The following is a 22,762-nucleotide window of genomic DNA, read 5'->3' as shown; positions in this document are numbered from 1 at the left end:
TAACTAAATTCACGAGATACATGTTCTTTTTATCAATACAACCATCGAGCAGCTTCAATCACAACATTTAGTGAAACTCTAAACGCCCAAAGCCTTTGCTCCAACTTTTTTTCTTTTTTTTTACCAAGAGTGCCAATAAAATACATTCCAACCACGATACATTTTCTTCTTTTTTTTCAGGAACCTTAAGCTAATTAGTCATCAACCTGGTTCTCAATATCAGTACTCATTTCTTATTTGTAACTGCGATGCAATCAACAATCATGCAGCTAGACAGTTACTAACATTATTCTATGCAAATAGTGACACAAGTAAATCTACTGACTCATAATCTTTGACAAGTTTCAGTTTGTCCAAACCTGATCACTTTTGCTGTAACATACACCAAAGATATCCCTTCTAAACGCAGATTCAGACTGACATAACAAGACCATCCTTGAGATGAGAATATGAAAATTCATCACCTCGGATCTCATATGCTGAAAGCTCCGGGCATTTCATTTTCAAATCAAGCCTTTCAGTTGTCAACATCTCAAAATACAGAAAAAGGGAAGGGGAAAATTGTAAAATGCACCGACTAGTCGGTGCAACCCGTACCATAAATATATGAAAACTTCAAGTTATCAACAATCAAAGTTGAAGAATTGAACCAATCCTAATATCAGAATACCATCTTTACACCTCGGCTAATGTTACATTATATACACCAACAAAGCAGCCGATCAGCAAAGTTCCTCAACGCCAGTGATCACACCCTGTTATTGTACAGAAATGATTCAACTCCGGAATCCAGACTGGGCTGCTACAAATCAGAATTCCTAAACAAATTCTCTCATAGTTCACTAACTCTGATCATTCTGATCAATGGAACATTATTCAACCAATGCTTGGTACAAGAGAACGGTGGGCAGGTCGTATTGAGTTATTTAATGCTTCACTTATCCTACTGAACACTATTTTCAAGGGGACACAAGCTACCGCAGGTCCTTTAAGCTTCTCTACTACAGGTTTCTTCTCTCTATTTTGCTGGTGAGAACCGGTTAAAGAAGACAATTTTCTAATCTTCTTTGAAAGAAGGCCATTTTTCCGTGTCTTGGGCGACTTTGCTGGTGAACTGCGAGGTTTCAACATACGATGCTTAGTCGAAATCCTACCCGCAGAACTCGGCTTGGATTCATAAACAATATTTGCACTATGCAAAACTGAGCTGTTCTCACCATGATCCTCATCTAAGTCATAGCTGCTACTATAGTGCTCAGATCCACTGAGTAGCAGATTATCACAAAAGCCATCATCCAAAACTTCAACTGTGAGGGGGTGACCTATGATAGGCTGACCATTCAATTTGCTCATTAGGGAGATATATGGAACATGCTGTGGACGATAGCTCGCTTTGACCTCAAGATTAACATCATACAGTGAGGAATCAGCAGTGTGGTGCCTAAGAGAGAAATCTGATGACTCATATTTGGGGTTAACTGTAAATCGAGACTGACGATACGGTAGCAACCTCTGTGGAGTAAGCAGGTCTGCAGTTGGCCCCTTCATTTGAGCTTCTCTAAGAGAAACATTCCTGCTCCAACCTCGCAACTCATCCACTTGAATTTCCGTAACTGGTCTTGACTTCAAAGGATAGTTGTCTACTTTCCGACCTGGAGAAAGAGGGAATGAATCATGATCTATAGCAACCAAATATACATTTAGTGCATCTTTCAAATCTCTGCATTGTCCAGAATCTTTCTTTTTAATCTTACATGTGTGCCTCGAATTCCTCTTTCCTTTCAACTGCCATTTTGATGTTCCTTTCACCATCCTCTGTTGGCTGAAACAATGAAAATCTTCACTACCAGAACTAGTGGAGCCTGAGTCATTAAGCTCCTCACTCCCAAACGACATAGCTTCAACTTGGCTGCCCTGGCTAGACTGTGCCCCTACAGCACCTTGAGCTTTCTGAGATGTGCAAGATACTATAGGAGACAAGCCTGTTTGGAGAAATAAAAATATCAGCATAAATCAGCCAAAAGAACTGCAACCATGTGAAATTCAGAAATATAAAATCAGAAGAGGAACGATAAACAGGAAAAGAGAAGCTTTTTTAATAAAATTGCTTCAGAAATCATTGGCAAAAGAACTATTCGAAACTCATAACATAGATAAGAAAAGAAATTGAAGACAACCCATGTAGAAAGGTAAGTACAATGACAAGTTGACACACTGAAAACGTTCTACACAAACTTTTTTTTTTTGAACAGTTCCACAGAAAATAAGTTCTTTATTGAAACAATCAAAGTTGAGAAGTTTTTCTAGAGAGAAAGCTCAGAAGTTCAAGATGGGCAGAATGCAGATGGCTGGCATATAAGGTTAGTGCATAAAAATGACAGTGTCATCCGTGTGGAACCCATAAGATTAAAATTGGTGCCTCTACTAATTAATCTGCCAAACTCAGCCACAAACCCCAACATCGAGTAGAGAAGAAAATTGAATTATAAAGAGTCACCTACTCTAGTCTCTAATTAATACTTAATGTAAAACCAATTGCAAAGTTAAAGAGGAAAGATTCACCAAAACTACCACTTCAAATTAATTAAACTAAGTTGTGACTAATGCCTAAGACCAATATGTGAGGGCTTCCATAAGACATAGAACACATTAGTTTAGGTCCTCCATAACTGAAGAGAAAAGGAAATCATGTTGCATGTATGCTCTTCTACACCATATCATGCAGAGGTTATCCACTTCCAAGGGAAAATCTATGAGGGATCTTCGACTAACAGATCAAAAAAAAGGCCTCTAAGGCTAGCTTTTGTTACCATTTTCAGTGCCTGCACTAGTGGCACGTGTGCAACAAGAACTACAAAGACAACATTAATTGTGATTGCTCCAGATCCTTGGGTCTTCTTACAGTGCAGTATAGTCAGCAAAAAGCGCAGAGAAGTTCCGACACTGATGGGGGGAATTTAAGTGTGGGGCTTTGAGCTTAAATGGAGAAAGGTACTAGTGAAGAATATGTGTGTGGGGTAATAATGCAACGAAAAATAACTACAAACATAAACAATAATATTTGGATAAAAGATCAGAAACAATTATAACTAGCAAATAAGATGATGTTAAAAACAAGATGTTCAAGTTAAAAAATTATTTGAAATGTATAGTTTTGTGTTTCTTAAGAAAGTTTTCTTATACTAAACTCATTATTCTTTATTCCTAATCACTAAAATTTAAGCATAATGTTTTTTAACAATTGATGTAATCAGTTGTCAAATATATTTATACTTAGTACTGTTCACTTAAAGATAGACCCGTTGGTGATGAGGTGCACGCCTTAAATACTTAGCACCACCTAAGTGAGGTCAAACACACAACCTGGCTTTAATGAGTACTTAAACGCACCTTAAATTAGTTTTAATAACACTGCTACTACTATGTAGATTATAAACCATGAATGCAAAGAAATCTCTGTTAATGCACATAAATACCTGCAGACTGCTTCTCTTCTGCAACTAACGGCACATCAAACAACCTGTCAGAAGAACCATTCTCAGGCAACCCCAAAATACTGGAAATTCCATTCTCTTTCTGTTCGTGCTTAACAAGGGAAGAATCATTAGTGTGGCCAAATACGTCCAATGGCTTCCCATTCTCTGAGATAACATCCGTGTCATTCAGTACTGTAGGAAAACTTTTCCCAGATTCGTTAGATTGTAACGCAAAAACTTTGCTTTCAGATACCCCTGCAAGAGTAGAGCCAGTTGGACTGGGAAGTTGTTCACATGTGATAGGAACAGACACCATTGTTGTACTCTCCAAAACCTTTGTCAAGGGCCGGCGACGGCTCTTCTTCTTTAAGAAATCATGAACATGTGCCACCTGAGATCGCTTCCTTTTCAGAGATGACATGACACCCGTCCCCAGGTCATCAAGTCCTTTCATGCGTTTACTTCCCTCAGTTCCATCATCCTCTGAGTCGTTTGGTGTTCTCCTCCTTGTCCCACACACAGGTTGATCCTCAGATGCAATTGTAAGATTTGGCGCCTCAAATGATACACCTGATTGAGACAGTTCTTGAGCCGAATTGGAATTATTTTCGGAACTATTCAGTTCCTCAACTAACTCTTTACCATCTTCAAGAGGATTAGAAGAAGTATGTGATTCTTCCATGGTATTATGCTCTCCGCCTTCTTTCTCTTTTCTTGAGAAAAAATCCGGATGGTCTTTCCCGAGACGAGCACTTTCAATCTCTAGAGCATGAATAATGGCATCCTCTCTTCGAGCATATTTGACAGCCTTTTTTGAGGAGTTAGCAGCAGAAGCCTTAGCTTTCTCAATACATTCATCATATTCCCCACAACGGAAGGCTTTCACCCGCTTAGATTTTTCAAGATTGTACCAGTCCCTGAAACAGCAGTAACTATTAGACACTTCATCAAGAGTCGAGCTAAAAGGAAAAAGAAAATGTTCACTTCAACAGTTGGTACTCTTTAAAATGGGAAGAGCAAGAAAAATACAATTCCGTTGACAAAAACTGGGTTAGACAAAGTAAAAGACATAGGATTGTGAAAATAGAACACCACAAGTCCGAATGTTGAAGCATTAGCAGGCTAAAGGATAGCAAGGGAGCTGATCTCTCCTTTTTATTTGTTTTGCAGGCCAAAAGATTAGTAAGGAAGTAATGTCTCCATAACTGGGAGAAGCTGGTGCAATTACAGAAAAAGTACTAAGATGCTTTTAGTGCCCTAAAAGAACTTTGAGCCACTTGAACTGGCATTAATTTGCCAGGAACATGTAAAACTGGATTCAGAGTGGAATATATTAAAAAGGGGCTCCAAATGACTTCTGTCCTTGATGCCACTGGGCAAGAACCACAGTTAGGATCATAGTAACCTTAGCTAGCTTGAACTCAACTTTATCAATAGAAGGAACATTTCCCATGTTGCCAAAACAAAATCCTGCAAGCCACACATATATGACAAAATGCTTACAACACTAGAAAAAGTAAAAAACAGCATTGTTACTCGACAAATGCCAATAAACACCTAAAATGTGATCTTACTTCTTACATTGAATTTTCAAAGCCAGAAACTGCTGTACATACTGCATAAATGGCACAAGCAGTATAGAACATTTCATGACAAAGAAAATAGCATAAAAAAGCTTAATGGAGATACTAAAACCGTAAGTAATAGAAGCAGACTGAATAGATTGCATTGCTGACCCATTCTTCAAGACAACTCATATTATCCTGAAATGTGTGTGTGTGTGTATATATATATAAGGAACTCAGAATTTGAGGATAAGAACTCTAGTATTACAAAAAGTATAAATGAAGAGCTAATACTTTAACACTACAAGTTAATTCAGCAGGTTTTTCATGTTTCAATTGTCAGAAGTAAGCTACCACAGTTTATTGTTTCACAATACGGCAATGAGTGCCATTTGCTTAGTTCTGCTATAGGTGGGAAGTGAACTGACACACTAAATCTAAATTTATGTTCCAAACTGACACTATAAGCCGAAAACTATAGTAACTCGTGACTACGGGAATCTTAGCAGCCACAAAAGATTGAATCATACACTCAGTGAACTCCTTTCCTTCACTTGACTCTATAAAACAAATGTTACTTTCATTTTGTCTAGTTGCTGCTTCTAAGCTAATTTATCAAATCCTATCCAAATTCTAAGCATGTAAAACAGAACAGAAGTATCTAATCTCTTTTTAATCCATATTTGACAAGTGTAGGAGTGGGAACAATGATTTGGATTAAAGCAAAAACTAGAGGAAAAAGGACCACGGTTTCACCCTTGAAAGAAAACCATTAGAAGAAGAACTAATTTATAAATATGTTCACGCCTCCAGAAACCACCAAAGAAAGTGCCAAACAAATTACTTAAATTTTCATACTTAAAGGGTTGCCGTTAAAATAAACCATAAATAAATAAATATAAAAAGGCAAAGTAGCTCAGAGATGAATGTACAAACAGAAGGAACAGAAACTTACACACTGGCATCCTCTCTTCCAAGTAGCTTAACGGGGGTCCCTAATCTTGGTGAAACAGAGCAACTCTGAGGTAACTCATCTGAGCCCAAAATCCGACCAGGCCACCATGACCCATTCCGCCTCCGGACCCACACCAGACCCCCAACCGACGCATCAATGGCTTTGACAACAGACTCACCAGAACTCCCCATCTCCTTCAAAGCCACCCGAGATTACCGGGTTACAAAACAAGGGAAAAAATCTCCAAAATTCAGTCAATCCACAGCATTCCTAAGCATGCCCAAAGCCCCACAAAAATCACCTCTTTACCTATCATCAAAAAAATGCACATAACCCTTTAAACTACATAACACAAAAAAAAATTAATAATAATCAACAGAATGTTTTTCAGAAAGAATTGAACTCTCACATGCAACACAAAAACCCAGGTATCTAAAACATTAAAACACCACCGCAAACAAAAAAAACAAATGAATGAGTTAAAAAAAAAACAGAACAAAACCGATTGAAGGGTTTATGCCAGAGATAGATAGATCTAGCTGGAAAAAATCTTCAGTTATAAATATGACACTTACCCTTTTTTTTTATAAAAGAACAAAACCCACCTCCATTTTTTCTTCTTCTTTCACTCTGGTACACATTGAGATTTTAGTTTCAGAGAAAAACATACATACATATATACATGAACTAAACAGAGAGAGTGAAGTGGTCGCCGCATAGAAGTAGAAACTTGATGAACAAATGAAGCAGAAAATAGTATTTTCTCTCTGCACGAACAAATAAAAATGGATCGAACGTACCTTTTCCTTTTTAGTATCTTTTTTATTTTCTCTTCCAAAACAGAGAAGAGAGAAAGAACCGTCTTCACTCGCACGCTCACACAGAAGGCTCAGAGGGAGAGGGAGAGGGAGAGGGAGAGAGAGGTTTTTTTTTTTTCTTCTTTAAAATAATATATTATATTAATATTTGTTTTTTTTGGAAAACAAGTTTAGTGATTCAGCACGACAGGTTGTACAATAAGATATCTACACCTCTGTTTTGTCTACTTGTTAGTGGGTCCTTTCTTTTGAATCTTTGATCAAAGAAAACGTGTCCCTCTATTTTGTCATAATTGCAATAACTTGTCACGTGAAATAAGTAAATTGTTAACTTTAACCCTCAACTAAAGCATTGATTAATTGGTTGACCTCTACATTTTAAAGCATTAATTCTCTCACTAGGATGGTTATTGTGGGCAAAACCTACCTAAATTTATGGAAATTTTTAACCCCTAGAGCCTCATATAGAACCAAACCGCCCTACATTTTAAGATAGTTATTTGTGTTTAGAAATTTATCTAATAACATTATTTTTTTAAGATTACAATATTACTTAATTATTTTGATTTTCCTTAGTATATTACTCTACTTTTAATAAGATGTCATGTCAGATTATTTTTTTTTAACACGAAATGTATTTATATTCAAAAAAAAGTATATTCGTAAAAATATTTAGAAAAAAAAGATATTAGATAGCATTAAAGACTTTTTCATTAGCGAAATCTGTTTTTATCGAAAATTTAAAAAGTTCTTTTGCACGCGTGACTATTTTTTTCAAAATATAAAAGTAATTATCTAATTAAGTCAAACATGAACGACTATCTAAAGAATTTACTTTTAAAACTAAAATGACTTGTCTATTTTTAGAATTTTTATGTTTTGCTTCATTCTAAAAATTTTATTTCTAATATATTTGAATTGATTAACAAATATCCTAATAATAATTGAAAAAAGAGGTAACACTTTAAGGTCTTCCTATTATATTTCTATTTAATGTCCCTTTAAGTAAAATCTCATAAGAATAATAAATGTTTTTTTAAGATTTAATTTTTGTTGGTTTTCGGCTTGTATGGTGGAATATGAAGCTAATAATTACTATGAAAGAAAAGTTGTTGAACCTAATAAATATTTGTAAAGGTGAATCTTGTTAATTTTCACATGTAACAGTATAAATATTTATTTTTTTACAACGTCATATGTCTAGGAATGACAATGGAGCGAAGCGGAGACAATTTTATGGCTATGTAGGTAGGGCAGTTTTCAAGATTGAGCGGAGCAAGTGAGATGTGAGTCCGTTTGAAGTGATTTTAAAACCTAATGGATTATGGGCATGGTGAGTTGCGGTCTATGCGATTTTATGCGGATTCAAATTTAATTTTAAACTTTTGACATGTTATAAGAGTTATAGAACATTATTTATTAAGACAATTTATTTAATGTTACTAAAACATCAAGATAGTGAATGGAAATTACTCAATAAAAACTAATACATTTTCTTACATACTTCCTATTTGAAATTTAAAAAGGAAAATAAGTTATTATCTATTAATCAATACAAATTAAAGAGAAAATATATTTATTTGTAAGATTTTTATTTTTTATTATCAAACTTAATTTTTAAAAAGGCAAATATTTTTAAAATTTATGTTGGAGGGTTCATGTGTGGAGGTTTATGCGGGTTGGACTGAAAATGAAAAAATTTTGTTATCTAAGGCGGGTTGAAAAAATTTATGGGTTAAACTCAACTTGCCCTACCCCGTCCGATTATCATCTCTAGATATGTCTATGTGTTCTTAGTTCAACTATAATAATTTTTATTGAACAAAACAATGGGTTTTAATTTAGCCGCAATAATATTTTTATTAAATAAAATAAGGTATTTTTCTCACTTTCTTTACATGAAGTTATTATTTATACTAAATATATAAAAAGTATTAAGCATTCCATACATAAAACTATGACAAAATCAATATTAAAAAATAAGTGTATATTTAGGGGAGAAATAAAAATGCACAAGCATATTACAAATATGAGGGATTATGAGAGCTCCATCTAAAAATTCAAGTACGATTTTGAGTTTTAAATCATAAATATCAGACTATTTTGGGTTGATATTTATAACGTTGCAAACCTTATGAACTCAGATGTCACGTAAAGGAACTCCAGGATTCTTTGATAATTATAAAGAGTTTGACTTTTAAATGTGTTTGAGATCTACGGCTCTGATTTCTCACGATCACTGTGAATTCAGTAAGGTTCCTTTACCCTAGATTCATGCGAGTGAAACTCCAATACGACGTCGTAGCCTTCTCCATTGCTTCTCTTGAGATTGAGCTCTAGGTTTTTTTTTTCTCTACAGCTCTCTCGAGTCTGTCTCTGTCTCTGTCTGCTGTTTGAGTGATCGCGAAGCAAGAAAAAGTGAGAAATTCATCCTAGAGAGCAATCATGACAGGTAATTTCCTTAAAAGATTTGATTTTTCGCAAAAAATTGAGCTTATTTGACCTATTTTTCATTAGATGTTGAGCTGTTGGTTTATAGCAGGAGGATTTTTAGTATATGAGCTATGTAATCGGAAGAAATCCAGAAGTCACTTAATTGAACTGTTTTCATATATATATGAAGTAACAATTATATACTTAAGCTACATATTTGAATTTGTGACAAATCCTGAGAATATGTGCTAGGCATATGCTATACAGTATTTGAATATATTGGTGTGTTATAGAGTGGAATTCATTGATTGCAATCACTATATCTGTCTTATTAGAACTTTGGACTAGACTATGTGCAGGAGCAAGAGATGGAAATCGAAGCATTGGAAGCAATTCTTATGGATGAATTCAAAGGTTCAGAACCGTCCTTTATAAGTTGTTTCTTATTTGCTCTGTTATCTAATCTTATTGGATAACTTTGTTATGGTGGTTCTGATAGAAATTCACTCCAGTGAAAGTGGGCTAAACACTTCAAATCGATGCTTCCAAATTACTATTTCTCCTCAGGTACGCAGAAATTTTGGTATCATTTACTACTTGGCTGTTCAAATTGATGATATGACCTGCATAGTAGTGCCTAAAGCCGGAATTGTTTATAAGTAGTAGAGCTTCTGTTTGTCCTTGTCTATGTTGCGCTAGCGAAAATGAACTTTGCATGTTATTGGTTCTTTCACCAGTTTATTTATGCTGTTTTGATTACTATTATCATACTTCTTACAACTTTGCTTTTTGTACAGGAGGAGGACGAAGAATTTACACAATCATCAGGTTTTGCTATTTTCACAGTTATTTCCTCTGCAGCTCTCTTCTTTACTTATTTTTCATCAAGTAATGAACTCCCGCTAACAATGATTGGTACAAATTGTTGGTGCAGTTCGACTGGCTTTAATATTCTCTCACACAGAAAAATATCCGGATGAACCTCCACTTTTGAATGTCTCAAGGTAATTTAACGTTGCACTAGGTTATGCCATCCCAGGACCTGTAGTATTTTCTATATTTGCATACATTGTTCTTCAATGCCTACATTACAAAGGGAATTGTCCTTAAATTCTTTTGTTGCTTGTAATTTGAAATGGACTTTACCTTTTACCCACGTTTCAACATATCGTAAATGCATGTCCTTTATGTTGTTTCTTGCAAAGATGACAAGCTGTAGGACAGACTTAATAATAACAAACTCAAATATTAATGTGGTCCAGCAAGACTTAATCCATCAAGTGAGTGATCCATCTTTGTGTTCTTAAAAGGGCTCACTTTGCTAATATTCTTAACAGCAGATGTTAGTATGAACTCATTTTTATGTCAGCATAACAGTAGGTGCCTAGTAGCTATCTTAGTTTTGGTTTACTATTATGATGTGATATAAGCAACTTTGTGCAACTAATACATCTATGATCTCTCTCTTGTTTTTTTAGTTTAAAAGGAATTCATTCTGGAGATCTGAAAACATTGAAAGAGAAGCTTGAACAAGAGGTATGTTTCAAGCCCTGATCATATGCAATATGCTCCTGGGTAATATTGTTTCTTCTGCTAGTGAAAATTTGGCTGATTATTGTGGTAGTGGCTATGACCTCACCCTGAAGGCCCCAAAAAGAAGCCTTATTCTCTCTATCTTTCCTGTCTTTAGTATTTAGCTACTGATGTGGAATAATTTATAGAATTGGCTAGTGTTACTCTTTTGTAATTTCATGCACTTGTTTTTTCTGTCTTAGCTACTTATATGAATGCTTGCATTCACAGGCTGTTGAGAATCTTGGCATGGCTATGATCTACACATTGGTCTCATCAGCTAAAGACTGGCTATCTGAAAGATTTGCTCAGGAGACCGACGAAGGTGTTGAAGACGATGAAGCCAAAAAAGAGGAAGTAAGTGAAATGAGCCTTTATCAACTGCTAACTTGAAAAATCATAAATCGAAGATTTCAGTGATTTTGACACATAAATCATGATTTCCCAACTTCTATTGAGTAGACAAAACCAGTGCTATCAAAGGCAAAATGCACAAGAAAGCGTTAAGGTCAATTGGAGATTTAAGCACAAAGCACGAATATATATGTATATGTAGTCCAAGACTAATAATTATTATTAAAAAATAACAAATATATGAACAAAGAAAGAATTACGCTACAGTGAAATATGAATTATTTTGGTGTCGCCTTTTTAGGATTACGCTCATTGGCAAGGGAAAATGTCTTATAGCCTTGATGAGGACACTGACGTGCCCATGAAGTGAGGCAAAGCACTCAACATGTTTTGTTCCTTCCTTCCGGGATTAAGCGCGCCTTTGATAACACTGAACAAGACCTAGTTGCTTTAGTATGATTTTGATAACTTATCCACTCGAATTCAAAAGGGAAACGAGGGTGGGGTTGTTCTATCCTGATGGTACTTGGATGAGGCTCCAACATATATTCTTCTAATGTTACTTCAGAAATTGAGCTAAAAAAATAGTTTGTGTTTTGACTTAAGAAGGCCAGCCTGGCCAAGATACTGGAATGTACTTGAAATCTTCCTGAAGTTGTCAACAGTGTGAGTGCTATGGTTTTTGTAGTTTGAGCATGAAAGTGATATGACGGTTATATCCATCTCTCGACTCTCAGTCAAGGTAGTCAGAGGTGACCAATACTTCAATTCTTCACTTTTGTTACTTAGCCTCTTCTGGAAACCTTACAGATTTAGCTTGCATCTACATTAATTAAGCAATTCTGTGGTGCCCTTTTGAACTACCTACTGGAAAATCGTCAAGTAGTTTATTTTGATTGATTGGCCTTGAATCTTGATCGCTTAATGTTATTGTTCATTTGACTTTAGGTAATTGTTCCACATGGAGAAGCAGTTACGGTTGAAACATTCTTGGCATGGAGGGAAAGATTTGAAGCTGAACTAGCTCTGGAAAGAGCCAAGTAAGTTTTTTGCATCTGCTTCTTGGCCAAGGTTGTAGCACTGAAGTGGGTCTTCTTCATCCACTAAACTAGAAGCATTATTCTTTCTGAAATGCCAGTGAAGCTGCATACAGAAAAACAAATCATCAACTCCTAATCTGTGATAATCATAAATTTTGGGCAACTTTAGGGGCACTTTGTTGCCAGAGTGAAATGTTTATTATTTTTCTTATTTGTAGAGTGCAGGGACTTTTAAACAGGTGATATTAGGAAATGTTGTATCGACGAGTATATAGACAGAATGTGTTGATTATTGCCATATTATGTTACCTCTTAAACTCCTGTGCTTTCAACATTTTTGCTTTAGAAACTTGTGGCTGGTGAACTACTTTCAGCATTTCTTTTTTCTAAATTGGGCTATTTTGGTTATGATGTGCAACCATATATCAATGTTCAGGTTAATGCCAGATGCAGCACTTTCTGTTTCGAAGGAAAAGAAACTCACAGGGAGGCAATGGTTTGAAAGTGGAAGAGCCAGTGGGGTAATGTATTCTGTTGCGTAGTTGTTGTTTCTAAGTTAATTTTGAAATTATGCTATTTTATTCTCATCGATGCCTGCATTGCATTATGTTATAATGGAAACTGAAAATTTAAAATGGCCATCAAAATGATTTCTGTTAAAGAGGACACCGAGCTATAGTTTCAATTTTGCAGATACTGACCAGAGTTCCATAAGTATTCCATTAAGTGGAGTCTGTCTCCCTTTTTGGTGTTTAACAAATGTGAAGGCAATGTTATATAAGACAAACGTCCAATTCTCTTTGCTAAAATATACTGACATTAGTCTAAGACATGATAACAATGTATTGATGTTTTTCTGCATTCAGCCGGGTTAAAAATGTAAGATGCAAGCAATGACTACCCTCTCACCTGATTTTTAGTATGATCTCGATATTTGTTCTATTATCTTTTACTTTTGTGTTGTCAGAACTTTTTGTGTTACTGAGACAAGGGTTATGGGGCTCAGAGAAAGGAATACCTGTATGATAAAAGTGTAGCTCTGGGCCCCGTTCCCTTTCCTTCTGATTAGCCTGCTGCTAGTAATGTTCCCTGACCATACATTAATTCTAACAGTTAAGATAGTATACACAAGTGTTTGCTGTATGTAGTGGTAGCTCATTTGATTTGGGTATGAGGTGCTGTTACTGCATAAGCTGCTTAGGGAAGGTTGTGGGTTCATGATATGGCTATGTGTGCGGTTGTTAAATAGGTTTTTCTTTCTGTCAACAGAAAGCTGCAGCAGCTACTGCTGAAGAATCTGATGAAGACATGGATGATATTGATTTCGATGATGATGATTTTGAAGGTCAATCTTCTTTTTCTTGTTTGTGCTTTACTTCTCTGTTCATTTGATTGTGGATCTTAATGACGTGATTATTTTTATCTTTAATGTTTTCCTGTGTGAACAGATGATGATGAAGAAGATATGCTTGAGCACTATTTGGCTGAGAAAACAGATTCATCATCTCATTCTTAAACAGATTCAACGTCAAGATAACTTTTGTTTTATGCTGAATGTGGAAGTATTATTTTGCTCATTTCTCAAATGTTGTAATGAGGTATTGCAGGTTGTACCTGTGCCAGTTTTGGCCCTAGATCAGACAGCACGAGTGCTGAACATATGTTCACTGAGATATAAATACACTTTTTGATGGGTTAAAGATTTATTGATGATGCTTGTGTGTTTCAATTTAAAAATTTGCTCATCTGCTCCCTCTGGATTTAGATATGTTCAAAACTCTCCATTTCTCTGTTGAAGAGGTGAGGGTGGAGATTTACTAATACAAACCAATAATGGAAGAACCGAGACTAAACATGTCTTACCATGAAAGCTAGAATGCTTTAGGTGGTTCAGGTATTTTGTTGTGTATGAAAAACACAATATAATTATCAAGTTTCAAAATTACCACTTTGCATCTCTGTTGATGGGAGGTTGCAGATTTCCATGAATCAATTAAGATGAGGGGGGGAAAAGGCGTATATAAATATATAAAACACTAAAGCATAAACGTCAACAAGAAATGATTGTTAAACCATATTAGTTTTTCTTTATAGTACAGATAGCTGAGTTACATACTATGAATGAACACAAGTTTTCATAAATCATAGGGAGATCTTTCCTTGTAAATTATCTTCTTTGGATTGCTCGAATTGGAACCAGGTTGACTGACTCGAGGTCCAGTTCCCTATGCTTCAGTTTTTGGAATAGTTGGTTTGTAGAAATAAGAATACTTTTTTGGTTCATCTCCAGATTTGTAGTTCATAGACACAGAAGATGCAAGTTTCACTAGACTTTGTTGAGCCTTTTGTAAGACTCTAGTTGTCTTCACTTTAGCTATATAAAAGCCAATAGCATCTACATACCATCCACTTCTTCCTTTAAAGCCTACAATCTGCCCACCTTCCATTGGCATGGAAAATGGCGTTCCTCCTTCAACACCAAATGGTCCAAATTTTCGTTTGTTGCTGCTAAAAGTGAGGGACCTTATCACAGGACTACCACCATACACCACCGGGCAATAATAGCCGCTAACGCTCGTTAGGTATTCTTCTGGAAATTGCAGCTTAATCTGAAATTGAGATTCACAGGCATTAAGATTCGTAGTAGTAAAAGATTTGACTCAAAATGCCAAAAGAGAGAAGAGTTCAAGTTTTATATGCAAATTGTTAAGTGTCCTACAATTAGAACACCTAGGTGTAATTTATATGCAAATTGTAAAGGATCTTACATTAGGTGAGGAGTAATTGTCTCCTTATCAGTTAGAAATTATTCACAACCTAAGACTCGTTTCCTTAACATGGTATCAGAATCAAATTCAATCCTGTCCAATGAAGACTTTGAATTTTTTTTCTCTTGTATGGTTTTGGGTAATCTCATTTTCATGAACTACCTAATGTCCATTTTCCCTTTAATAAAATAACGTGCTAACCTGATAATTGGCAGGTAACTAACATGCTATAATGAGTGAAACTACACTACACTAGTATTAATTTTTTTTTTATTTTTTTTTTGGTATTGTCAGTGTATGTACTAAAATGTGTCACCTGCGCAGTTCTACTGCCTCCAACTCCTCCATGCTTCTCTGCTTGATAAGGCTGGCCATTTTGGTCATAGACAACAGTGATGGAGTCTATACAAAGAGAATAGACAAGGGTAATTTCTCTAACTCCATTGAAGCTACCATCATCCCAAGGGCTTCCACCATGACCACCCCATGATCCAATGACGATCCTCTTCTTTATTTCGCTTCCTTCGTCCTTCTCCACATGCAGTTTATCCGCACGATATTAGTTCATCAATCTTACAGCCTAAAGTCTAAACAATGAAACTCTGCTTACATTCAGAAACGAATCACAAATTTAAATTTGATAACTTACCCAGTCCATCACCGTAAATGCAAAGATATGATTCCAAACCTAATCAAGTTGATTTCAAGAAAGAACCGGTTTTATATAGTGGTAGAAGCCAACTTATCGTTGTAGTGTTTATATAGTGAGAGAAACCATTGTTATTGCTGGACGTATCTGATACTGATTTTTAACCTATAGACAGTAGTGGAAACTCTGCAAATCTTATCATAGTTGGGATTTTGGATAAGAATCAGATGCGTATGGCAAAGGCAAAAGAGACAGAGAGTAGTGTTAGCACTGTAGCAGTACTTGTTCCAGTAATCACTAATGCACCTTCTTTTTATCTGTAGAGGAAATATTCCTTCACTTAAAAACCAGCACTAAAGAAGGCCGATATATGTACAATGAATTCTCTAAGATAGTTCCTCTCTGATATGGGGGGGAGCTGATAAAATTTACAAGACAGCAATAAACTTCCATCCCAAAATGGTCCAAATTTCAAGCAAAAACCAACCATCAGAAAATGGAGTTGACGAATTATTTAGATACACGCACGTAAAAAACGTTCTTTAATTTGAACTTGGTCAGTTTGGGTCAGATAAGGGAGCGGGAAAAATCAATGTCGGCTTTTACTTCCACTGAACTATACTAGTTTGAACCAAAATCGGATGAGCTCGTCTGAAAGTAAAATGATAAAAAAAAAAAAAAAAAAACTGGTTCTAGTTCAAATAGATGACTTAATAAGTACAGGAAATGCATATATGTCCTAGGTATTACTCATCTATATCCTTCATATCTCTACATCTTCCGGCAGAGGTGCAGCGTCGCTCCATTTTAGTTCCAAGATCGTATTAGGATACTCCGCAGAGGACACATCTGGAAGCAGAGACATTTTAGCGCCTTCTAAATAATGTCGCCAGCATTTCTTTGAGTAATATTTACAACAACTGGGAGGAATCTTCTCTTTGTTCAATATCTTCTCCTGAATGAACTTGTATTCCACAAAAAATAACAATTGAGTCCAATCCACTGTAGTAGTTGAAAGCATTGAAGAACCAGAAAATACGACTTAAGGATCAAATGAAGACAAGTCATCTTACCACGAGGAGGTCACTTCTGAGAGATGTCTTTAAGATGAGAGTTTTTGGATGAAAATCTCGCAAGTGACTGTTGAGAAGATTTTCCACCATTCTTGCTGATTTAGTCAATTGTATCTTGTATGGTCCAAAATAAGAAAGATGAAGTCCTCTCAATTCCTCATATATATTCACACCCTATAAATGCAACATGAACGTATAAGCAAAAAATAGAACATACAGGAAATCCATATAGAATCATTGTTGAGAAGAAGTTCGAAACCTGTTTGGAGGCAAGAAGCAACTTGAAGCCTTTGCCATCAAACCCTTCAATGAATTTCTGCACTGACTTCTGTTTTTGGGATTTCAAGTGAAGCTTCACTTCTTGCAACCGTGAAGCATTCATGGAAGAAAACGGCAACTCAGCACCAGTATATTCAAATGAAAGTAGATTTGGTGCATCAATGTTGGCTTCCTTTAGTTTGTGGCACCTTACCAGAGAGAGCGTCTTCAGCTTGTCACTCAAGATTGTAATTCTGTGCAATGTACGGCATTCCAACAGGAACAGTTTTTCAAGTAATGGGAAGTGGGAGATAAGTTCATGAAAGGTCTTATCTGCCATATGTGAATGATTCAAAGTCAAATTCTTAAGATTTCCGCACCCAGCCAAGATTAATTTGCACCTTGAAGATTTCTTCCCATGGAACCAAAATGTCTCAAGATCAGGTGCCTCAAGTTTGACTGACCTGAGGCTGGATCGCTCGTGTACCTCAAACTTATTTAGTTTAGGCAGAGATGAAACATGCAAGAATTTCAAACCATAGCAATTGATCAGTCGCATATCCTCGATCAGAGGGCAGGCCTGTACAAAATTATGGACTATATTCTCATTGATACGCATTGCTTTCATGGATAACTCCCGTAGATTTTGGAGCTTTATAGCAGTAGAATCACCCACTTCACATCCGTAGAGCTTCAATGAAGTTATTGTCCTAGAAGCAAATACAAGCTCAGGCAGGGCATACAACTTGCCATCCATTTTTGCATGAATATCAAGCTCATTAACATTTTTGTCTGTAGCAACACTTATCCAGTGATTCATAAAGGGAGCCAGAAGGTGAACAGAAAAGACGACATGCAGCCTGAACTTCTGTATACTTGGCAACTGTTTAAGTCTGGTTCCTAATGTATTCTCGACAAACAGAATGAACTTATGTATTAATGGCAGCTCCACAAACCCCAGGGATTCAAACTCCTGTTTGAAAATTGAGCTCTGTTTCTCCACTGGTAGAGGTTGGAGATGATCCCACTTATCAGCAGCTTTTACACATTGGAAGTGTCTCTGGTCAAAATCAAAGGACGTGAAAGACTCCCAAATGACTTTCCACTTCTTAGACAAAATGCTAGTTCTTGCTAAATCTGCTGGCCAGCGCAGAAGACAAAGGATATGATGTAAAATGTGTTCAGGCAACTCAGAGATCCTGTCCACATTAACTGCTCTTTCATCTGTGTTGTTGATGATCTCCATCATCTTTCCCTTTTTTCTATCCTTTCTCTGTCTCCTGCCTTTTTGTTTCCTTTTCTTCATTATCTTCCCGTCTTTGGAAAATCTAGAGACCCTTTGTTTTGGCAAACAATAAGTGTAGAGTTTTAAGTTTTAGATATCATACAGTTGCCAAAAAATCATGTTTAGATTCAATGAAATTCCATTTTATTTCTCATCACTTGAGCACAATGAGAAGACTAAATCTGTAGTTCTGGCGCAAACTAAATCCCCAAAAGAGACCAAAAGGAAACCAATCCAATCCAAAATCAATAGAAGAAAAATAAAAGGAAAGCGTCCATCAATTTCTAACCTTCATCAGCGGTTTAAATAAAACACAAAAACTAAATAATATTTTGTGCCAAAATAACATGATAGAATGCAAAACATCCTAAACACAACCATCTTAATCAGCTTGAAACCCTAAATGCCAAATTGAGTAACGATTGATCACCGCTGTGCCAAAATAACGTATACACAAACATCATAGAATGGCAAGTAACAGGGATAATATAAGTTCAGTTGTTAGGCTATATTAATTTTCACCCTATCTATGAGAGTTTGATTAAAAAATTAAAACAGAATCCGAAGAAATCTAAGCATGACCATCTTAATAAACCTGAAACCTTAAATTCCAAATCGAATAACCATTTGATCGTACATATCAATAATCTCGGAGTAAATCAAAGAAAAATCCGAAATTACCTGTTGTGACTGCAGATACTTCGAATTTGGGAAGACGAACTGTGTTGAATGAAACCGGTCAAGATATTTATATGTCGTTCGCTGACTTGGGCTTTGTATTCTGCTTAAAAGCCCAAAGACAGATTTTGGGGCCTGATGAACGCCATATAGATTTTCTTGAATTGACACATAGGTACAAATCTACTACTACATTTTATTAATGAGGAACATTTATATATAACTATTCAAAATTACTCTACATAACTATAGTTTGGTGATTTTAATTCGTAGTTACATGTAATAGAGATAAGAGAGGCGAGCGATACTAGGAGAGAGGCAAGCGAGAGAGGGTAAAGAGTGGAGAGAGGTGAATCGTATATGTATATTGGTAAGATAATTATATTTTATACATATATATTTGTATATATGACAAACGAGATTGGAAAAGATAGGAGAGAGAGCAGTGAGTAGGAGAGAAGTAAATTGTATATGTATATCGGTTAGATAATTGTATGTTATACATATGTATTTGTATATTATGTCGAATTATATACAAACGTAGCTAATTATACAAACTCAAAGTCAACTCACACAATTAATGTATAATGTTAGTTGCGAGGGTAATTATAACAAAATATAGTTATAATGAGTAATTAAGTAGTATAGATTTGCTTAATTGCGTAATTTTTTATTTTTTAATTGACATATCTATTAAGAAAATTATTATTGACATAGCGAGTTTATCATTTTATCCCTATTAATTTTGAAGTGAATGAATTAAAAAGTTAAAATTTTCAAAGAATCCTACCTTTCTAAAGTAATTAATTGAGGGTATAATAGGTAAAAAAATTATTCTTTCTTAATTTATTAAAATAAACAAGTAATTTAAGACAACTAAAAAAGAAAAAATAAACAAGTAATTAGAATTTGGGGACAAGGGAGATACTCCTTGTGCCAACAACTTATTTTCCCTATTACTAATAAAAAAAAAGAATGTCATATTTTTATTTAAAGTAGTGATTTAATTTTAAAATATTTCTTTTATTCTTAATAAAATTATTTATAATCATACAAATATTTATCACTTATTTCAAATGAGTTTTTATTAAAAGTTTTTCTTTATTTTTAAAAATGTTTTGTCAAATCAAATTAACGCATATAAAATGAAACGTAAAAAATAATTTTCAACCCAATAATATTTAGCAAATTTTAAGCCCAAAAAAGGCATAATACACAAATATACCCTTTAACTTGGCCTCATTTTACAATTATACCCTTTAATTTTGGATATGCACAAGTAGACACTTAAATTTGTGTAAAATTGAACAAATAGACACAAACGTCCTACATGACATCCTACATAGAAATTGGTGTCCTACGTGTATTGTGACACATATGACACATGTGTCTATTTTTTCAACTTTATACAAATTTAAGTGTCTATTTGTACATACTCAAAGTTGAAGGACATAAATATAAAATAAATTAAGTTAAAGGGTGTATTTATGTATTATACCCCTCAAAGGTCACTATCCATAGCTAAACCATTTATCCATTTATTTTGCTTAGAAAAAATAGGAGAATAATTTTTTTTTCTTGTTTTAAGTTTTTATATCCCTAAAATTGGGGATACATTTTTTCCCTGTTGATATATATTTTTAAAATTACGAATTCAATTATTTTATTTTATTCTTATCTAGTTATTAGACATCCTTAAAACTATGGATTCGATTATCTTGTTTTTCTAAAATTAGATCTTCACTGTTTTATTGTCGCTTTGATATGCAGTTAGCATTAGTTAAAATTATTATTTTTTAAATTCAACCATGAATCTTTTTATACACATGCAATTTATCAGGTGACTACAAATTAATGTATATCAAACCAAATATAATTTATTAGGTGAATAAGGACCCATGTATATCATTTTATTAGGTGAATATCAAAATATCAACGTAAATAATGTATACAAATTTGCTGGATGAGTTTATTAGCAGGTGTATGCATTTACATATATACAAACTCAACTTCAAATCAATAAAAAAGACAATTGAATGTATATCGGTACATTCGATGAAAATGGACCAGGTATAACATATAAATGTGTATCAATTTATCAGGTGAATATAAATTAATGAATATCAATACAAACATATGTATACAAATTTGCTATGTAAATTTATTAGCAGATATACATATTATGTGTATGCAAACTCAATTAAAATTAATTTAAAAACAATTACAACCTCAAACTCATTTCAGTGAAATATGGAGAAGACAAACATGCTATGCATAAATTTTTAAAGCAAAATATGAGATAAATAAATATTTGAAAGATTTCAGAACAATAAATAAGAGAGAGCGTTACCAGGGAAAAAAATATTAATTTTTATACTCTCTATTTTTTTATTTAAGAAATGTATTAGCCCAAAACGCTAAAATGGTCATTTTATGCTAATTTTAGAAAACATGACTAATGAATGTTGATTTGAAGTCAGTTTTTATGTTGTGCCGATTTTTTTAAGTTAGCTACTAGCTTTTTATTAAGTGTTTTATACTTGTACATCAAATTATATTATAACTTACTAACATAATATTGATTAAAATAAATACTTCAATAAGTAGTTATACATAAAAGAGACCAAATACAAGTAACATGTGAATTGCTGAATTTGGATCATTGTTTGATGACTTACTTATTGAGATCAAGATAATAAGATATTAGTCTAAAATTCTCTATTACCTTTTATCAATAGAGGAATAACTTTATTTTAACTTTGAATTTCAATAAGTAAAAAATCTCAATGAGTTAATTTGATAATATTATTATGAGTAAATAAGACAAAACAATTAAATGTTTAATCACTCGCAACTACATATTTAAGAAATTTATACAAAACAAGAAAGATTTATTAATATATATATTTAAGAAAAAATATAATATCGATTAAAATTATGGGACTGTAAAAAAACTCGAAAGTAAATAATTATTTTAATACTTATAGTTAGGACTATTTTATTTAACTAAATCTTTATCATTAAATTAAATATATGCCACATGTCATCAATCCAAATAAAAAATTAAAGTAATATAGAGAAAAGAAATGGAGAAATAATCTTGAGAGTTTTAGAGCTTCAGGCTATGTTAAAACATGCTTTTATTTTGGAAAAAAATTAAAGTTAGTGGAAGTAAATCTTTTTTTAAAAATAAATTTGAAAATCAGATTTTGCATTCATTGAATGCAGATAACTATTGATAATTTTTTATAACTATAATTTTGATACCATAAATACTTTTAATATTTAACAGATGAATATATAGACAAAAAAATGTCAGTCAAGCTTATGCTTAGTGATTTAAATATTGTAATTTTAAATTTGTTTAGAAAAATGGTGAGAGGAGAAATGAAAAACTAATCTTGAGACTTTTAGAGGTTGTGACTATGTTCAAACATGCTTTTATTTTGGAAAAAAGTTAAAGTCAGTAAAATTTTTTCTAAAAATAAATTTAAAGAACAGAATGTACAGATATTTATTGAGAACTTTTTACTAGCCATTAATTTTGAGACCATAAATACTTCAATATTTAATAGATGAATATACAGACCAAAAATTCCCCCAATCAAGCTTATATTTAGTGATTTAATTATTATGATTATAAGTTTGTCACTTATAAATGATGTCATTATTTTTTTTACATATATTTATTACTCTTATTACTTAACACGATACATATATATAAAACACGTACTGCTTAACTAGTAGTGTTAAAAAAATTTATAAGTGATAGAAAAGTTCAATCCTCAACCCTCGGATCTTAAAAATATTTAAATGACAAAAAACCAAAAAAAGAAGG

The 22,762-nt window shown here is 33.9% G+C and overlaps 4 protein-coding genes across 7 annotated transcripts; 1 reads left to right on the top strand and 3 right to left on the bottom strand.

Moving 5' to 3' along the window:
* Positions 1–561: 561 nt before the first annotated feature.
* Positions 562–6,949, bottom strand: LOC101256760 (uncharacterized protein At1g51745-like). Of its 3 annotated transcripts, none has more exons than XM_004236345.5 (5): positions 6,797–6,949; positions 5,997–6,305; positions 3,477–4,393; positions 1,755–1,982; positions 562–1,652 (listed from the first exon to the last, which is right to left on the bottom strand). In XM_004236345.5, exons 2-5 carry the CDS (start codon positions 6,185–6,187, stop codon positions 877–879), a joined length of 2,112 nt encoding a protein of 703 aa, XP_004236393.1. In that variant the 5' UTR covers positions 6,188–6,305; positions 6,797–6,949; the 3' UTR covers positions 562–876. The 3 variants fall into 3 exon arrangements, with proteins under 3 accessions (XP_004236393.1, XP_019068728.1, XP_010318513.1); XM_019213183.3 differs by lacking the exon at positions 6,797–6,949 and adding an exon at positions 6,572–6,794; XM_010320211.4 differs by lacking the exon at positions 6,797–6,949 and adding an exon at positions 6,602–6,788.
* A 2,094-nt stretch (positions 6,950–9,043) lies between these two features.
* Positions 9,044–13,950, top strand: LOC101248281 (uncharacterized). Its single transcript, XM_019213182.3, has 11 exons — positions 9,044–9,266; positions 9,596–9,661; positions 9,747–9,814; positions 10,045–10,075; positions 10,182–10,251; positions 10,726–10,783; positions 11,051–11,176; positions 12,122–12,213; positions 12,650–12,734; positions 13,483–13,558; positions 13,662–13,950. Exons 1-11 carry the CDS (start codon positions 9,260–9,262, stop codon positions 13,727–13,729), a joined length of 747 nt encoding a protein of 248 aa, XP_019068727.1. The 5' UTR covers positions 9,044–9,259; the 3' UTR covers positions 13,730–13,950.
* Positions 13,951–14,263: 313 nt separating this feature from the next.
* Positions 14,264–15,968, bottom strand: LOC101248560 (jacalin-related lectin 19). Its single transcript, XM_004235574.5, has 3 exons — positions 15,631–15,968; positions 15,298–15,510; positions 14,264–14,822 (listed from the first exon to the last, which is right to left on the bottom strand). The coding sequence occupies exons 1-3, from the start codon at positions 15,637–15,639 to the stop codon at positions 14,439–14,441; spliced, it is 606 nt and encodes a 201-aa protein (XP_004235622.1). The 5' UTR covers positions 15,640–15,968; the 3' UTR covers positions 14,264–14,438.
* A 175-nt stretch (positions 15,969–16,143) lies between these two features.
* Positions 16,144–19,114, bottom strand: LOC101248859 (F-box/LRR-repeat protein At3g03360). Of its 2 annotated transcripts, none has more exons than XM_004235575.5 (4): positions 18,928–19,114; positions 16,963–18,298; positions 16,704–16,877; positions 16,144–16,594 (listed from the first exon to the last, which is right to left on the bottom strand). In XM_004235575.5, exons 2-4 carry the CDS (start codon positions 18,265–18,267, stop codon positions 16,394–16,396), a joined length of 1,680 nt encoding a protein of 559 aa, XP_004235623.1. In that variant the 5' UTR covers positions 18,268–18,298; positions 18,928–19,114; the 3' UTR covers positions 16,144–16,393. The 2 variants fall into 2 exon arrangements, with proteins under 2 accessions (XP_004235623.1, XP_025886005.1); XM_026030220.2 differs by having other exon boundaries at positions 16,144–16,585; positions 18,928–19,056.
* Positions 19,115–22,762: the final 3,648 nt, after the last annotated feature.

The sequence above is a fragment of the Solanum lycopersicum genome, chromosome 3, assembly GCF_036512215.1.
Source record: "Solanum lycopersicum chromosome 3, SLM_r2.1".
Classification (NCBI taxonomy): Eukaryota; Viridiplantae; Streptophyta; class Magnoliopsida; order Solanales; family Solanaceae; genus Solanum; species Solanum lycopersicum.
Note: the sequence above shows the minus strand (reverse complement) of the source record. Positions and strands in the feature narration are given on the sequence as shown.

Excerpts from the sequence above, each read along its gene's own strand:
- LOC101248560 (XM_004235574.5), bottom strand. Across the intron at positions 14,823-15,297 it reads GAGGCAGTAGAACTGCGCAG|ATTAAGCTGCAATTTCCAGA; the intron begins GTGACACATTTT and ends TCTCAATTTCAG.
- LOC101256760 (XM_004236345.5), bottom strand. The coding sequence starts at position 6,187 with ATGGGGAGTTCTGGTGAGTCTGTTGTCAAAGCCATTGATGCGTCGGTT. Across the intron at positions 1,983-3,476 it reads AGAAGAGAAGCAGTCTGCAG|GCTTGTCTCCTATAGTATCT; the intron begins GTATTTATGTGC and ends TTCTCCAAACAG. Across the intron at positions 1,653-1,754 it reads GAGGAATTCGAGGCACACAT|GTCGGAAAGTAGACAACTAT; the intron begins GTAAGATTAAAA and ends CTCTTTCTCCAG.
- LOC101248859 (XM_004235575.5), bottom strand. The coding sequence starts at position 18,267 with ATGAAGAAAAGGAAACAAAAAGGCAGGAGACAGAGAAAGGATAGAAAA. Across the intron at positions 16,878-16,962 it reads TGCTTCTTGCCTCCAAACAG|GGTGTGAATATATATGAGGA; the intron begins GTTTCGAACTTC and ends TTGCATTTATAG. Across the intron at positions 16,595-16,703 it reads TCAGAAGTGACCTCCTCGTG|TTCATTCAGGAGAAGATATT; the intron begins GTAAGATGACTT and ends GTGGAATACAAG.
- LOC101248281 (XM_019213182.3), top strand. Across the intron at positions 9,662-9,746 it reads TCTTATGGATGAATTCAAAG|AAATTCACTCCAGTGAAAGT; the intron begins GTTCAGAACCGT and ends TGGTTCTGATAG. Across the intron at positions 9,815-10,044 it reads AAATTACTATTTCTCCTCAG|GAGGAGGACGAAGAATTTAC; the intron begins GTACGCAGAAAT and ends CTTTTTGTACAG.